Source organism: Chiloscyllium punctatum, chromosome 4 (genome assembly GCF_047496795.1).
Source record: "Chiloscyllium punctatum isolate Juve2018m chromosome 4, sChiPun1.3, whole genome shotgun sequence".
Classification (NCBI taxonomy): Eukaryota; Metazoa; Chordata; class Chondrichthyes; order Orectolobiformes; family Hemiscylliidae; genus Chiloscyllium; species Chiloscyllium punctatum.
Genome location: NC_092742.1, coordinates 69,723,858 through 69,742,976, shown reverse-complemented (window position 1 = coordinate 69,742,976; position 19,119 = coordinate 69,723,858). Strand labels below are relative to the sequence as shown.

The window sequence follows — 19,119 nt, the reverse complement described above, 5'->3', positions numbered from 1 at the left end:
GAGGGATATGGGTCAAACACAGGGAAATGAGCGAGATCAGTTTAGGAAACTTGGTCAGTATGAATGAGTTGGGCTGAAGGGCCTGTTCCTGCACTTTACGACTCTATGATTGGGTAAATCAAATTGAAAAGCATAGTTTCAACAATGAGTGCATTAGGGTTAGTTTCTTGAGCAACATGATACGGAGCCAACCAGGAAGCAAACTGCCTTGGATCTTGTGATTGCTAATGAGCTAGGTTTAATAAATGACCTGTGAGTAAAAAATCCCCTCAGAAGTAGTGATTATAAGACAATAGAATTTAATATTCTGTTTGAGAATTATAAACCTGGGTTGGAAATAAAGGGAACCACGATGAAATGAGGATAGAGTAAGCTAAAGTGAACTAGGCAGATAGATTAGCAGGAATAACAAAAAGCAAGCAGTAGCAAACATTTATGGAGGTAATTCTGGACCCTCAGTTAAGTCTCTGGGAGAAAGCAGCATTAATGTTGAGTCAAATTAGTTATCTTGTTCACCAGGTAACATTAACTGGTATTTAAAATGCCAACACATTTAAAAAAAAGTTGGTGCCTTTACACTTCATCAAACTCTTCAAAGTCCTTTTCAAATATTCTCAAAAACAGTTACAGATTCCACTGACATATCAATGCTAATGTTAATGTTGCCAGATCTGAGTTTTGTCCATAATTTCTGCTTTTGTTTCAGATCTCCAGATCCGCAGTTCTTTGGTTTATACAAAGGAAGGTCGATTATCCAAAGAATACGGGCAGGAGTATTTCGTTCAGTTAATCGAATGCCAGGTAATCGATGCCGGATAACATAGTTGGCCACACATTGCGATCTTGTTCGGATCTTACGAAATTTGGTTAATTGAATACCGGATAATCAAGGTTCCTCTATATTAATATAGACAATGTGGCTGAACAGATCTTTCACTGAGCACATTTAGCTAACCATTTTACCAAACAAAAGGAAAAATGTTCATACTTGGTTTTGGTGGGGTGGGAGTGCAGGCCAGGAAACAAAATTGAATTTTGATCATCTCTGTGGGTTAGATTTCACCTTTTCAGTGCAGGACCAAAAAAAGCTTTATTTAATCTCTATTGTTTTATCATAATTTGGAAAAGGAAAATATTTTATAAGAAATATGTCCCAATTAAAAGTTAACTATAAACACAAATTATTTTAAATAAAGATCAATACTGTGACACTTAATTAAGCAATTATTACAGTTATTATAGAAATTCACCTTTGTAAGATCCAGCATTTGGTGGGAAAACATAAGGAACTATTTACCCAAGAATCATACTACAGATGGTAGAAACCTGAACTAATAATACAAACTCTTGGAAAATCACAGGTTAGTGGAGAGTGAAACAAAGCTAACATCTCAGGTTAGATTTAGTAACATCTGTGGAGAGAGAAACAGAGTTAAAATTTCAAGCAAGGACAATTCTTCAGAACAGTTCTGAAGAAAAGTCCTTGACTTGAAAATTCAACTGCTTCTCTCCACAGATGTTGTCAAACCTGTTGCACATTTTCAGCATTTTCTGTTCTTTTTATTTCACATTTGCAGCATTCACAGCATTTATGTTTGTTAACATTTCACACTGATGATCTTTTATCAGAACCATGTTAGAAATGTAATGTTTTAAGCAGATTTAAAAAGTTACAAGGGATGAATAAATAACAAAATGAAAGATCTGTGATACACTGGAAGACGTGACACAAAATATTAAGAGTTCATTGCGCACATTGAAAGGGGTGGAAATAGGACAAGTTAAGAAACAAGATGTGCTCAGAATAGGTATGCATGGCAGAAAGATGATCAGTTCCCATCCGTAAGCAAAACATTGATCTCTGCCTCCATCTTGATTCAATTTCTTGGTAATTTTATTTTTACTTGTTACTTCTACTGCTAAAGAAAGGCAGAGGTAAATGTTTTCATTCCTGTCTGTTACTCTATTTGAAAGCAACATATATTGAAAAAAGGACCGAGTTCAACAAAACTTGGTCAGAAGTCACACGATACCAGGTTATAGTCCAAAAGGTTTATCTGAAATTGAGAATTCAAATAAACCTTTTGGACTATAAACTGATCTCAACTTCTGACCTCGTCTACTCCAGTCCAATACCGGCACCTCCACAACAAAACTTAGAACATAAACAGGATAAGGCCTCAAGTAAGAATGGCTTAGTTTTGGGAAAATGCAAAATTTGGGTCCTGGATGAGAAAATGTAGGTATGAGCAGGTAGGGATAGAGTTAAGTTTTGAGTTTTGAGGAACAAAGGTTCAGCTAAGCATGACTCAGATCAGATCAGAACTTGCAGTATATAATGAGGTACTGGAGGCAAGGTTAGTGGGTTAACAAGGTGGAAAAGCATTCATTATGTAGAGCCATTTAACAAGATGGAGAGGCATTCAGTATGTAAAGTCAGTTAACAAGGTGAAAAGTATTCATTATGTGAAGCCAGTTAACAAGGTTAAGAACATTCATTGTGTAACAGCAGATGGCTTAATCTCTACTATTGATACTCACTGATTGTTATGGTCACCCAATCAATATGTATGTCGCCTTATCTGGATGTTCCTCCCTGTAAGTGACTATATAGTTCCTTAAGAAACTGCTGTTCGAGAGAAGACCAAGAACTCATGTCTCTGTGCACACGGGTGATCGTTCTCTCTCCCTCCAGGGCCCAGAATAAAGAGGAAGAAGGTAAAGCTACACCGTATCTCTGATAGTTTTGCTTCAACTAATACGGGGATAGGAAAATGGGACGACATGGAGTTCTCTTCTAAAGTTGGGAGATGGGGCAAACTATTCATTTTTTAAATAAAGAAAGTTCACAACATTAAACAATATGTGACAATCTTAGTCGCTCTGGTACATTTTGGTAATGTCAAAAAGTGAGACACTGGAAAAGCACAGCAGCTCAGGCAGCATTCAAGGAGAAGGATTTTGTCAATGTTCAGTAACCAGCAATTCAATGTGCACTCCGATCAAATCAGTCACACAAGCTGATTCTGACAGAGGTCAGTGTTCATGTCAGCTCTCTTCAAGGTATACATAATATGAAGTCACAGTTCCTTGTGTATGCTGACCACCTGCCCATCATTGAACATCAAGACATGGAACAAAATATTCTCTGGAAGTCAATTTCAGAAAATCAAGACTCTGATTAAATGGTGTAAAGACTGCTATTTCAGCCTTCCACTTGAACAATTCAAAGACGAGGGACCAACGATGGATGACAGCCACAAACCAATGCTAAAATGTCTTATTAGCATCACTCTCAATTACAATGACCTATATGCAAACAACTTTAATCTGAAATCTGTAGCATACAGAAAGCTGAAATTTCTTTATATGTCAGTTGAATCTGTAACTGTTTTCAAGAATATTTGAGAAGGACTTCAAAGAGTTTCTTTGATATGTAAAGGCAGCAATTCTTTTTTTAATAACAAAATACCAGTCCACGTTACCTGGTGACTCTTGATCTCAAAACAGGACATGACGAAAGGAAATTAAGACCAAAGGTCATATAACCAGTCAACAAAGGACAATTGCTCATCTATCCACATATGACAAGTTAGAAGTAATTATACCCTCATAATTATATGAAAAAATAAATAAAGACTCCAACAAAAGGGTCAGCAGATAGCTACAAAGAACTGCAAAAAGTGCAGAGGCCAAACTTAATACACCAATGGCCAATTTGATAGTACAAGAGCAATCTTACGCTGTCCAAATCAAAGACTACGTGAGAATTGCCCTGATCTGAGAAATTCAGTGCTGTGTCAAGCAAAACATTGTGGTTTTACTGAACTTATTTGAAGCAGGAAAATCAGTTGAGATACCAATTATATCTCACTTGCATTTACAATAACTACTTATTGCATGCTGATTATCCATGACTTTCCTGAGCAAAATTAACTGTGAACAATAAGCTAATAAGCACGGAAATTGATGATATAAAATAATCTGATCAGTTCAATAAACAAAAAGACATCATATTCACACAAACAAAACACAAATTAACATGTGAACAATTATGCTAATACAAGCTTCAAAATCAAGATAAATTTTAATCCCACTTTGCTGAAAATGAATAGGCCTTAATTAATGTTGAATGTAATAATTTAAGTTGGTATTTAAATGCAAATTAAATCAAATAGGATTCTAGTCAACAACAGAAAATCTGTAGTACAAACAAGAAAGCAAAACACTCACCGTTCTTGTTTTAAAGCATATTCTAACATTTTTATTCTTCTTACTAGGTCCTTCTTTAAGTTTTCCTGACCTTTCCTTTCTCCTTGTAAAAATGCTATCCGAGCCTGTTTAACAAAGAATTAAATAGATAAATCAGAATATCAATATTACTGCAAAGTTTTTTTCAAATCCTCAAAAATAAAGAAAAAATTATTAAACAACACTGGTACTCATGAAACATCATGTGCGCTAGAGGGAAAAAAGGCTACGGTAAGCAAATTTATTTCATTGAACAGAAAGTGAACTTCAAACCAAATGAGGATATGGGTAACACAGTACAAAAGGAAACAGTCTAAACTAAAAAGCTGCAAACTTTGCATGTCCTGCTTAACCAATAGGAATCCACATTTGGAAAGTTAGTTTTCCATGGTCAGAGAGGCTGTTCAGCTACTTATGGCTTAGCATTTTGTTGAAACTCAGTAACTCTTGGTAGAGCAAGAGCACTTCCATTATCTTCATAACAGGAATAAACGTAAATTGAAGTTCACGAAAAAAAATCATTGATTTTTAATTATTCTGTGAAGAACACAACAGCAATTATACAATAAAACAGTGCATGCAGATACCAGAGGTTTCTGACAGTTAAATGTACTAATAATGGCAAACACCGACAGCTTCAGCATTATTACCACAAATTTAATATGTTATAGAGTCAGAGTTATACAGCACAGAAACAGACTGTTTGGTCCGGCTTGTCCATGCCAACCAGATATCCTAAATTAATCCAGTCCCATTTGCCAGCATTTGCCCTATATCTCTCTAAACCTTTCCTATTAATATACCCATCCAGATGCCTTTTAAATGTTGTAGTTGTACCAACCGCCACCACTTCCTGTGGCTGTTCTTTCCAGCAACACCCTCTGCGTGAAAATGTTTCCCCTCAGGTCCCTTTTAAATCTTTCCTCTCTTACCATTTCTCTCAAAATCACTAACAAGTGGTCATTTCTGATTATTCAAAGGGCAATTCTCTCTTTGGTGTTGGAAGCTTTTTAAAAACTGATCCCCTCACAGCTGACACACAAATGACAGGAAACGCAAACACATGCATCCTAAGATGGTTGAGCAACAAACAAATGCAAAAGGAGCAAACCTGAGTCCAGTGAAACTTTGTTGATAGATGACCCAAGCTAAATCCAGGCCAACCTTTTTGCTCTTTTTAAAGATTTTTCAATCAATCTTCTGACATCAAGTCCACACAACTAATTTGACATTTCAAAGAACGACAATAGAAATAGTTTATTAAAAATGTGATGAAGTCACTTCAACTGTACAACATAAAATAACAATATGGCAAATAAAAACAGACAAAATCTGAAAGATGCTAATTCAAGCCTTCAAGGCCAAATTCTCTGTTCCATTCCTGAGAAAATGTCAAGAGGTGGTGCTGATAAAGGAGATAAGGTGGGGGAAATGAGGAAATTGGTGAAATCCACATTAATCTTGTGTGGTTGCAGGGGGCCAAGGCGGAAGATGAGGCATTCTTCCTCCAGATGTTGCATGGTTAGGATTTGGCGGTGGAGGCGGCCCAGGACCTGCCTGCCCTTGGTGGAGAGGAGGGGGGAGTTAAAGTGTTCGGCCATGTGGCGGTGGGGTTGGTTGGTGCTGATGTCCCAGAGATGTTCCCTGATGCAATCCTCAAGTTGGCGTCCGTCTCCACAATGTAGAGGAGACCACATAGAATTCAATGGATACAGAAGATGACTTGCGTGGAAGTACAAATAAATTTCTGTCAGATGTAGAAGGACCCTTTGGGGCCTTGGACGGAGATGAGAGGTGTGGGCACAGGTTTTGTGCTTCTTGCATTGGCAGGGTAAGGTGCCGGAAGTGGGCTGTGGGCTGGTGGGGACATGGATCTGACAAGGGGGTTGCGGAGAGAATGGTCTCCCCAAAACGCAGATAGGGTGGGGAGGGCAATATATCCCTAGCCATAGGGTCTGTTTGTAGGTGGCAGAAGTGGCGGAGGATGATGCAATGCATCCGGAGGTTGGTAGGGTGGAGGGTGAGGACCAGGAGAGTCCTGTCCTTGTTGAGGCTGGAGGGATGGGATTCAAGAGTGGAAGTGGAGAAGATGCACTGGAGGGCATCGTCAACCACATAGGAGGGGAAATTGTGTCTTTGAAGAAAGAAACCATCTGGGATGTTCTATGGTGGAATTGGTACTCCTGGGAGCAGATGCGGCATAGGAATTGGGAATAAGGGATGACATTTTTTACAGGAGACAGGGTGGGAAGCAGGTGTAGTCCAGGTGGCTGTGGGAGTTGGTGGGTTTGCAGTAGATGTCCGTAGTTAGTTGGTCACTGGAGATGGAGAGGTCCAGAAAGGGGTGGGAGGTGTCAAAGATGGTCCAAATGAATTTGCGGTCAGGTGGAAGGTATTGGTGATTTTGATGAACTATTCAACCTCCTCATGGGCACAAGGTAGTGCTGATATAGTCCTTGATGTAGCGGATGAAAAGGTGGGGAATGGTGCTGGTGTAGCTGTAGAAGATAAGTCTGTTCCATATACTCAAAATGACAGGCAGGGTGCCCATGGCTACCCCTCTGGTTTGGAGGAAGTGGGAGGATTGGAAGGAGGGTTGACGGTGAGGACCAGTTCTGCCAGGCGAATGAGTGTGTCTGGAAGGGTACTGGGTGGGATGGCATGAGAGGAAGAAAGAGGTCTTGGAGGCCTTCATCGTGGCAGAAAGATGTGCACAGGGACTCAATGCCCATGGTGAAGATAAGGCACTGGGGGCCGGGGACACGAAAGCCCTGGAGGAGGCTGAGACAATGGGTTGACTGTGGCAGTCAGGTTTGTGAATCTTGGGTAGGAGGCAGAATCGGGTGGTGCAAGGTTCTTGGACTATGAGGTTGGAGCTGTGTGTGGCAGATCCCAAAGAGTGATGAGGTTGTGGATGGTCTGGGAGATGATGGTTTGGTGATGGGAGGTAAGGTCAAGGTTGAGGGGGGCTGAAGGAGGTGGTGTTTGCTAGTTGGCACCTAGCTTCAGCGGTGTAGAGGTCGGTGTGCCAAACTACCATAGCACTCCCTTGTCTGCTAGATTTGATGGTGATGTTGTGGGTTGGAGCAGAGGGAGTGGAGGGCTGTATGTAGGAGTATTGGGGGGGGGGGGGGGGGAGTACAGGTTGAGGTGGTCTATGTCACGGTGACAGTTCTGACACAAGTAACAATAAAACTTTATTGACTGCACATTTACTTAGAAGGATTCCAAGGGGGAAAAGACATTCTAGGATTACTTATTATTCCGTATTTTTGTTTTTAGAAAATCGAGAACTACAAAGGAACATTATTACTGTTTCTAGGCTGTGATCCCACAGGAAGGTGTCTCAATGTTCTGCCAAGATATTTAAATCCTGAGAGCAGTGGACAGAGGAATTGGACTCCTTGCAAGTGGACCTTCTCAGAGAAGCAGAATATGACCAACTCGGGGTTAGTATCAAAATTGGATCAACATCTGTAAGGTAAGATTTTGAGAGTATAATGATATCCCAGACACGACTATCATCATCCTTAGGCATATGCTGTCCTGGGGCAGAGGTGGTTACATTCTGGTATACTGGCAGAACGAGTTATGAGCATTCCACATTGACTTCGAACTCCATGAAATGTCATGGCATAAGGTGCAACATGTTGGTATCATAACCATTCAGATGTCTCTCCTCCCAAGATCAGATTGCAAATCTGTGGTTGTCTGCTGATTGTTTTGTGAAGCTGGACAACTTCACACTAATGGAGCTTATCATTACTGGGATTTTCCTTACACACTTAAGGAATCAGGTGCAAACCTCCAGCCTGGAATTACCAAACCGCTTACTTTCACAAGATGGTGAAAGTTAAGAAAAAGGGAGTTGCTGGGCTACTAAACAAACAAATGTTTTCCCTCAATGGGCCATTTGGATGCATTCACCAATGTACTCCAGAATTTTCCACCAAAGAAATTTGCCTCAAATTGGAGGAATCCCTATTCTGCATAATAGTTTAAATCAGAGTGGATTGTAAGAATTTATTGGAGAGCAGCAAATCCAAAGACCCACTCCCAGAAATGAGAAGACAAAGCTTGATGAATAGAAAGAGCCATTAATCAAAGGCTGACAAGGGATCTGCTTTACTGAAATGAAAGCAGGATGTAAACAAGTTGGACACATCAATGAGGTCTCAATGGAAAACCTGTGTAGGCAGAGCTTCATTGATCACATTGTGGTCCATTATATCCTTTTACAGGGGTGAACTATTAAAAGCAGACCTGCAAAAGTGCAAGATTTCTTCTCCCACTAATGTTTATGAACAATCCCAATATATGATATCCTGAATATAATATCCTGAACTAAGACTGTTTGTGGGCAAGAGCATAACTGGATGGCATCAAGACAAGATAGTCATCAAAAAGCCCACTATGGAATTTATGAACCTAGGAACAGAAGTAGGCCATTCCAAAGTATTTAAATGAGCAAATACCTATGGAACGCCAATGGGCTCAGCCATCTCTGGGCTCATAGCCCTCGACAGAGTATTTGTCAAGAACAGATATCCGCACAACTTCACCCAGATGCCCAACAGACTAGCAACGTGATGAGGACATGCCACGACCTAATTCACTAGCCACACTACCTATTATGTAAAAAACATCTGGCAGCCAGACTTCTCTGACCACTCGGGCTCATGGCAGTACAGACAACAATTCACAGAACAAAAGACCCTAATACTCATCATGTATAAGACTCACATAATTTACAGGATTCCATGCAAAGACTGCACAAAACAACATATAGAGCCAACAGGTAGATAACTAGCAATCTGCATCCACGAACACCAATTAGCCACTAAATGCCACAACCAGCTGGTCCTAGTAGCCATATCCACAGATAACAAGGACCACAAATTTGAAAAAGACAACACAACAATCATAGGACAAGCTAAACAGAGGACAACCAGAGAATTTCTAGAAGTATGGCACTCAGCCATAGACTCCATCAACAAGTACATTGATCAATATACCAGCCACTACAATGATTAACTGGAACCAGCAACCGGAAGCAACAGAAATGGAACCAAATAAATTCCATAAGACAATACAGGAACGCTTCACAGGATGCTCCAAAGCACTGAAGATGTCACGTAGACAGGGAAGAAACATCTCCAAATCAACTTCTCAGGTCGCTGAACACACCCAAAACTACAACAACCAGCAGCCAAGCTACAAATCTTTACAAAAATCTTGGACACCTACGGGCGAGAGACAAGCAAGGAAATGGGAATTCTGTGCCAACTGCCTAAACACTACCTCTGAACAACTCAGATTCCGACACGGATGCCAAAGGAATCAAATACTACCATTGTGTGTCAGATACAGACCACTAATCAACAACCCACAAGCCAGGGAAACACAGTCACTCAAAACCGTCTCCGGATGACCCAAGTTATGATTACCTCAGGTACAGACAAGAAATTGTGCAGCAAAAATTGTTAATTTCAAAAACAACTAATCTGGAGTGGACTGCGACAATCAAACAGGCCATCACCATAGGACAGAACAGAACCATGTACAGAAAGAGAACGGCACTGCAAGACAAAATGACTAAGCTAACCAATAGCAGAGAAGACAACGCGATAGACATCTGGGTTAGGAACCTCTCCAATAGACAGCTTACAGGCACAGAAAAGGCCGTACTAGCCAAGGGACTCAACTGCAACCACAGGGACACAAAAGCAACAGACTTCCTAGCTGCACGAGAATTTATGCTCAGAACTAACGGACTAACTGAAGAGACACAGCAAACTATTGTACCCTTACTAACAAAAAAAAGACAAAAGGAATAAACTCAACACTAAAGAGAGAGAAGCCCTAAAAACACTCAAAAATGACAAGAACATAAACGTAGTACCAGTGGACAAGGGCAGAATGACAGTTATCATGGACAAGACCGAATATATTCAGAATGCAGAGAAACTACTTGCAGATACCGACACCCACCTACAGAGGGAGTGTGACCCCATGCCACCACTAACCAATAGAATAAACAAACATACTACCGAACCTACAAAAATAAGGACTAATAACCAGGATTAACCTACAAAGGGTAAAATCAAAAAGCAACACCATTCTAAGATTTTACAGATTACCCAAAGTACACAAACCAGACATACCACTCAGAGCCATTCTGGCACTCTTGGGAAGGTTGCATAAACTGGCAAAAGGATTCCAACAAAAACTAAAACATCTTATGAGCAGATACAAACACTCCATACAATCATCACAAGAATTCCAAGACAACATCAAGAACATAAACATAGACAGCGATGAAGCAATATTCTCATTTGAAGTAATGGCACTGTTCACTTCAATTGATGAAATTCTAGCCAGAGAGAAAATAGTCAACCTACTATCAGGCAGAACAGATAACACGACAGGGAACCTATCAACAAAGACTACATGCTAGAACTACTGGACCTGTGCTTGACAACACACTTCACATTCAACAACCAAATATATGAACAGATCAATGGAATATCTATGGCCTCACCCATCTCAGGACTCATTGCAGAAGCAGTGATGAAAAGATTGGAACAAACAGCCCTCCAACAAATTCCAGTCAAAATCTGGATCAGATACGTATACAACACTTTTATTATCATTAAGAGAACAGAAGTAGAGAACACACATCGGATTACCAACACCATACTCACAGGGAGCAGATTTACGAGAGAGAAGGAAGCCAAAAATCAACTCCCATTCCTGGATGCGATGGTACAAAGAGCACAGAACGGTGAACGCACCACAAAAAAAAAGTGTACAGGAAAGCCACACACACCGATCAGATCCTGAATTACAACAGAAACTGCATTAGGACCCTACTCAAAAAAGCCTCAACACACTGCAGCACTCCCAACCTGTGAAGAGAAGAACATATCTACAGATTATTCGCCAAGAACAGATAGCCCCGCAACTACATCTACAGATGCCTAACAGACAGACAATACGATGAGGACATGCCATGACCTAACTCACTTAGCCACATTCCCTTACATAAAAAACATCTCAGAACTGACAGCCAGACTTCTCTGTCCACTCAGGTTCATGACAGCCCATAAAAAGACAGCTACGCTCAGACAACAACTCACCAGGACAAAAGACTCTGTACCCATCGTGTGCAAGACTAACGTAAGATACCGGATACCATGCAAAGACTGCACGAAACACTACATAGGGCAAACAGGCAGACAACTAACAATCCACATCCATGAACACCAACTAGCCCAGAAACAGAAACATTATGACGACCAGCTGGCCCTAGTAACCATACACACAGATGACAAGGACCACAAATTCGACTGGGATAACACAACGATAATAGGGTAAGCTCAACAGACGACAGCCAGAGAGTTGCAAGAAGCATGGTACGGAGACCATCAACAAGCACATTGACCTAGACCCAATATACCGGCAACTACAATGATCAATCGGAACTGGCAACCGGAAGCAGAAGGAACAAAACCAAATAAATTCAACAAGACACAGTACAGCAACATTTCACAGGAGGCTCCAAAGCACTGAAGATGTCACCTACTCAGGGGACGAAGCATCTCCAAATCAACTCAAGAGTTCTGTGAACATACCCACAACCACAACAATTGCACACAAGCTACAAATCTTTATACAAAGCTTAAATGGGCAAGGATAAGAGGATGCTCAAGAACACTCAGGCATGAATTGATTTGGCAAATGTCTGTTCTGTATTTCCCATGAGTTTACTCTGTATCAAATGGCACAAGGTAAAAAGGATGTTGATACTAGCAAGAATTAAAACAAAAAAAATTCAAATGTACAATAAAGTGGAGAAAACCCTCTTAAAAAAAATCAAAGGGATGTTTTGTATGAAGACTTAATAGGGACAGAGGGAGGAGGAGAAACAGGAAGAAATTCATGATCAATTCCAAAGAATAAAGCCTTGGTAGCTGAGGTTGCATGTGCTAATGTTGGAATGAAAGGTCTGAGGAGTAAACAGTTTTCAGTAGGGTCAGTAATCATTAAGAGGTTACAAATCAAAAAGGGTGAGGCCAGATTGTGAATTTAAATAAGAAGACAAATTGTAAAATTTGAGATGTAGAAGGACCAGGAACCAATGTAAATGAGCTGGTGCATTGAGGGATCAGTGCATAGGATTGAAATTAAGTTTCTGATAAACTGATATTTACTGAAAACAGAACAAAGAAATGGAAATTGTTAATAAGCTAAAAGGATTTAAGGCCTTGATATGTTAATAAACTGCTCACATCAGAAGATTTGAAAAGGGTACTTCAATAGTTGTTTTGCCAAGCACAAAAACACCGTGAATATAACATGAACCACAGTTTTGCATACCAGATGGATGCCACAGGACCTGAGATACACAATTGCAAAATACATTAGCTAAACATCATAAAAACAACAGAAAATGATGAAATCACTCAGGTCAGGCAGCATCTGTGGAGACAGAAACAGAGTCAACACATTTTGTAAAATTGTCCCCTGAAGGGTCATTAACCTGAAATGTTAACTTTATTTCTCTCCATAGTTACTGCCAGACCACCTACATTTTAAGAATTTCTTGCCAAAACACCATGAAAATACATTTTTTCAATTAACCAAGAGTTAAAGTAAAAACATCCAGCTGCTTTTTCCTCACCAAACACAAACTGAATTAGTTGCTTCTGTCAGAAAACACAAATGTAGATTAAACTAGAAGAATACATTTCTCAAGTTCCACCCCAAATCATTTCCTCTATTGCAATTTGGCATGCTTTGCAATGGTTCAAACAGATATGCAAACAAAATATTTTACTTTCAATGCAACGTTTCGATTCTGCAACCTAAGTAATTTGTATTGCTAATGTATATGATTGCCCTCAGTCCACATTCCATTATAACCTTAGGGATAGATTATTCATCATTCAAGTATTTTCTACATCAACTCTGATCTTACCAGACAAATGCAGATTGCCTTTTAAGCTTTGAGCAAAGTGAGGATAGAAATTGAGGTGGTACTGGCCATAAGATTTCAGTCTTCCTTGGACTCTGGGGAGGTGCCAAAAAAAAATGGAGAATGACTAACATGACAGCTTTTATTCAAAGGCGACTAATCCCAGCAATTACAACCAGCTATTTTAACATCCATAGTGGAGAGCTTTTGAAAGGTGGAAACGATTATTTGGGACAGAACTGGTAGTCATGTAGAAACAGGAAGTATCAGCATGGATTTTGAAGGCAAAATCATGTTGAACTAAATTGCTAAAAGTTTTGTTTGAAAAGGTAACACTTTTGTTGCCTACATGAATTTCCAGAAGACATTTGATACAATGCCGCATAACAGGGAAAACTGTAGGCAATGGCAAAAAAAAGGAGCATTTGCAACATGGATAGAAAATTAGCTAAGTTATAGAAAGGAGAGCAATGGTCAATGGATATTCTTGAGGATGTTTGTAGTGGAGTTTCCTCAATGGTGAATATTGGGACCCTTGCTTTTCCTGATATATAGTAATGATCTGGACCTTGATATGCAAGATACAATTTCCAAGTTTGCACATGATACTAAAGAATTGTAATCCTGCAAGACGCATTGCGTTGAACTTGCAAAGCACATTGACAAGTTGGTGGAGTGGGCAAGTAAGTGGCAAACGAGGTTCAATGCAGAGAAAAGTGTGAGGCGATGCACTTTGGTTGGAAGAACACTGAAAAATAATGTAAAATAGGGATACAATTCTAAAGGGAGTGCAGGATCAGAGGGACCTGAGTGTACATGTGCATAGATCATTGCTGATGGAAGGGAAAGTGGACAGAGCAGTAAATACAGTTAAAATAATACAGTTCTCAGTTTTATTGATAGGAGTATACAGTACCAGAACAAGGAGTGATTTTGAATCAGACATTTGTTAACCCTCAGGTGAAGTAATGTCGACAGTTCTGGGTGCCACATTACAGGAAAAATTAAAATGCATTGGAGCGAGTGCAGAAGTGATTTATTTGAATGGTTCCAGACCTGAGAAACTTCAGCTATGAGGATAGATTGAAGGAGATGGGGCTGTTCTCCCTGGAGAGAAGGTTGAGGAGAAGATCCAACCAAAATCATGGGCAATCTGTACAGAATAGAGGGGATGAAACTGTTTTATGCTCGTAAAGGAAACAACGAGAGGGCTTAGAATGAAAGTAATATAGGAACTAAACAAAGGTGAACCGAGAAAAAGGTTTACTCAGTTGTTCGGATCTTGAATGTACTGCCTGAAAATGTGGTAGTCATAGCTTTCATTGAGGAATTCAAGATAACTTCAGATTGTTTTTTGGATGATAACATTGTGCAATGAGAAAAGACAGATGATTGGCAATAGATGTTAGAGCTGGACTGGGTAATACAGCCAGTGCAAGATAAATGGGCCAACTAGCCTTCTTCTGCATCATAATAATATGATTCTGTGATTGTGTAACAAATCCAGGCTTGCTTGAATTATATTTATATTTACATCAACATTGATTTTATCAGTTTCTTAACCAGGTGTTCTCATTTATCTCCAGGTAAAATTTTGATTCCTTGATGTTATATTCTAAAACACAAAACAGACTTTTGCAACACAATACTTGAAAGGCATTGCTATGGTGGCAAACAATCTCGAAAATAAATACTAAATATTGCAGATGCTATAAATCTAAAATACAAAGTGTTGTAAACACATAGGCTGACAGCATCTGTGCAAAGACAATTTGGTGTGTCTAGAGGTCTTAAATATCAGACTTTTTGACTATTTCTAGCATTTTGCAGATTGTAGAAACTGTGATCCAGCTATCTTGCAATTACTGTACACCTGATTGATGAAACTGGGAAAGTTACAGAATTTTTCATGAACAGTACAACACTGATATGGATTGGGGTGGACAAAGTTAAAAATCACACAACACCAGGTTATGTACCATTATTTGGAAGCACTAGCTTTCAGAGCGCTGCTCCTTCATCAAGTAACTAGTGGGACAGGATCATAAGACAGAGAATTTATAGCACAAGATCAGAGTGTCACAAAAGCGTGAGATTTATAAAGATGTACGGCATGGAAACAGACCCCTCAGTCCAACTCGTCCATGCTGACCTGATATCCCAACCCAATCTAGTCCCACTTGCCAGCACCCGACCCATATCCCTCCAAACCCTTCCAATTCATATACCCATCCAGATGCCTTTTAAATGTTGCAATTGTACCAGCTCCAAACTTCCTAGAGCAGCTTATTTCATAAACATACCACCCTCTGCATGAAAACGTTGCCCCTTAGATCTCTTTTATATCTTTCCCCTCTCACCCTAAACCTATGCCCTCTAGTTCAGGACTGCCCTACCCCAGGGAAAAGACTGTCTATTTATCCTATGCTTGCCCCTCATGATTTTATAAACCTCTATAAGGTCATCCCCAAGGAAAACAGCCCTAGTCAATTCAGTGTGTGGTTGTGTGCGAGTGTGAGCGCGAGACTGTTTAGTGTAGTGAGGGAAAAAAAATCACAATCTTATTATGATGATGCCGAAGGTGGGCATTTGTCCTTGCACTGGCTATATTATCCAGTCCAGCTCTAACATCTAGTGCCAATCATCTGCCTTTTCCCATACACCTCTAGAGTGATATGAACCAAAAGATCCATTAGGCCATCCTAATGGATACCAAACTTGGCTATCAGCCTCTGCTCAGCCACTCTGCGTTTTTGCATATCTAGAAGTCTGCCTTGGAGGATGGTCACCCGAAGATCCGAGGCCGAACGTCCCTGACGGCTGAAGTGTTCATGACTGAGAGGGAACACCCCTGTTTGGCGAATGTTGTGCAATGTCCATTCATCTGTTGTCGCTGCATCTGCTTGGATATGTTCGGTACCCATGAGGACGGCCTCAACCAGGACCTTGGGTTCATGTCACACTGCAGGTGACCCCACTACACGACACACACACACACACACACACACACACACACACACACACACACACATGCTCTCTCAGATACATGTATACATACATCACCCCCCACACACTCACCCATGCACATACCCTCTCAGGCTTATACTTCGTCACACTCACGCACATACTTTACCAAGCACATGCACACTCTCACTCTCTCTCTCACATACACACACATTTTAGTCTATGGTGAACTTGCATTTGCAGAATTATATTTCCAGAGACATTCTATTTTTGCTCAAAAAGCACACAACCTGCAGGCAGTTAATCCAAGTAACATTTTATACATTCCTACACTGGGAATAGAACCAGCCCGAGTCAAGATTGGGATACGACAGATTCTAACCTCACACCTTTAATGCATTGTCTGTGCTGAGTTGTCACTTTAAATTATCTCAAGAGTGTGACTTAAAAAGTTCTGAGATTTACATAATGATGAACCCATTCTAAAAGATGAAAGGCTTAACAACAATCTAGGTTTTGTTCAATATATTGTTTTAATTGCAATCTTTTGCTATAAATTGCGTGTCTTATGTTCATGCCGCACTAGTTACCTGATGAGAGAGCAGCACTCTGAAAGCTTTTAAATAAACCTGTTGGACTATAATCTGGTGTTGTGAGATTGTTAACTTAATACAACAGTGAAGAGACACACTCTGCTGGTTCAAGGGCTTGGATGCTCAAAGTGGGACAGCTAAGGCAAAGTTAAAAAAACGATATCACAACACACTCTTCTGCCACAACACCTATAGCAGCACATTTTCTTTCTCTTTTGAATGCAAGCATTGCATCCGTTAATCTACGCATTCTAATCATACCACCATTTAAAAGTTACAGATGTCAAAAAAGTTGGGTTAATTCAAAAACTGCTCAGCTAACAGTGCAGGAAGCAAATAAGCTGCAAAAGAAGATATACAAACACCTCTTGCACAATACGCTCGAGTTCCACATTACAGATGGTTTAGCAATATCTCAAATATATCTGCTATCATGACCACATTAGCTCTCCACAAGCACAAACTACTGAACAGAACAACTTCCAAAAGCTGGAAGTCCAATAGGTATGTGACAACATTTGGAAGGGAAAAGTTGAACCTTTCCTGCTCATTTTACTTGCAACAAAAAAAAATGAAATTCTCAGATGATTGAACATATGTTCTTAGGTTTAAGTACTCCTACATTCAAGAACTCCAATTTCACAAGGTTACAAATTTTGGACCAACATTTAAACCTTCAAAGTACCTGCAAAAATCCAAGCCGTGGAAGTTAGTTCTTAACTTACTTTTGCCAGGTGTTACACAAAGCCAATAACCTAGTATAAAAACTACAGAAACTGGACTAAGGCTTTTGCAGTGCAGGCAGTCCATAGGTTCTATTCACAAGTCAATTTGAATGCAAGTCGAAACACAATGCAGGATAGTATAAGACAGCCATTATAAGTAGAGGTAATGTTTACATGTTAGATATTTAAAATTACACCCCTCTATGAAAATGCAGTGAGTACAAACGCTCATAAATCAGATGCTAGTAATTTGGGGCTCCTAGTATCTGACTGATAAAATCAATATGAAGGAAAAATGTAAATCAACATTATTTTGGATTGGTTAACAATACAGAAATCTGTCCTCTGGAATGCCCATGAAAGTTTAGTAAAGCTTACATTTAGAAAGGTACGTAATTATTCAGCAATTCTAGCAAAAAGTGCAAAACTGGTTTCCCCATGTTGAATCAGATTACAAATGTGCAAGCAGGTTAGCACCTAAAAAAGGTACAGTACTAGAAACCTAGTTGAAAACCAGCCAGCTAAATTGCAACAGTAAACACAGGACTGGGGTTTTTTTCAGACTTGTAGACTGTGATGCACTTGTTTTGTATGCTAATGTGCACTCTCTCACAGGTTGACTGAAGCTTTAATGTTTTTTTTAATAATGAACAATACAGCACGAGTTTTGCTGTACAATTCTCATAAATAAACAGTAATCTCTTGAAGAATCAACAATGATTGAGAGATAATAGCTCCAGTATCAAAACAACTTGAAATTGATATAGTAATTACATTAAACATACAATTAAAATATTAACAGATTAAGAAATTAATCTATTGACTTTAATTGCATACCAGCTCTGAATTTCTGCCTTGCTGTGAAGCATTAGTATATTCTAACTCTTGTTCTTTTCCCTGAAATTATATTTGTTGCTCGTTTACTACTTGGACCTATAATTATCAGGCAAAGAAAGATAATACTTACAAGTCATTCCAATGGAAAACTAAACTGTCAGTAGGGAAAGATGAAATGCAACAGCTGATTTAATGCAACAGCTGATTTAATGCAACAGCGTTCCAAACTCTACATCTGTTCTACAGCCTGAAATCATTCTCTACATTTACACCATCAGCTAAATGAAAACATACTCTGCATTTATAAACAATGCAGGAGGGCTGATTTCAAAACTTGGCTCTTTGAACACTTTAAAACAAGAGCTGATAAAGGAAGTACTTTGAAAAGCTAGGACTTTCTTCGCTTCAACACTTTTTAAACACATCTTTAGGCTAGTGTTTTAATTCAAATTATAATTATTTTTATGATGATATATCGTAAAGTTGCAAAGATAGAGATGTACTAATGCCTCATACATTCCCAGGAAAATTTGCATTCGGGAAACTTTATCAGTTCGTAGCTTATTTACTCATCATTTTTCTTCCAGACATATTGATATGTATTACTTATTTATAACTTATTGATGGTGTAAAGATTGAATTAAATTACAAGTATGTAATACAGCAAAACATGATCAAACCAAAACATCAAACTTTCTAAAGATTACTGCCCTTGCAAAAATTGACAAAAGACAGACATTTCCATTAGTCAGGGTACAAATGTCTACAAAAC

The 19,119-nt window shown here is 39.4% G+C and overlaps 1 protein-coding gene across 3 annotated transcripts in view; it reads right to left on the bottom strand.

Annotated features, from left to right (window-relative positions):
* The window catches only part of strn3 (striatin, calmodulin binding protein 3), a 185,061-nt gene that overhangs the window by 139,678 nt on the left and 26,264 nt on the right, over nt 1–19,119 (bottom strand). For all 3 annotated transcript variants that reach the window (XM_072568995.1, XM_072568993.1, XM_072568994.1), the window contains exon 2: nt 4,234–4,337. In XM_072568995.1, coding sequence (XP_072425096.1) covers nt 4,234–4,337 — 104 coding nt within the window. The remainder of the gene's footprint in view (nt 1–4,233; nt 4,338–19,119) is intronic.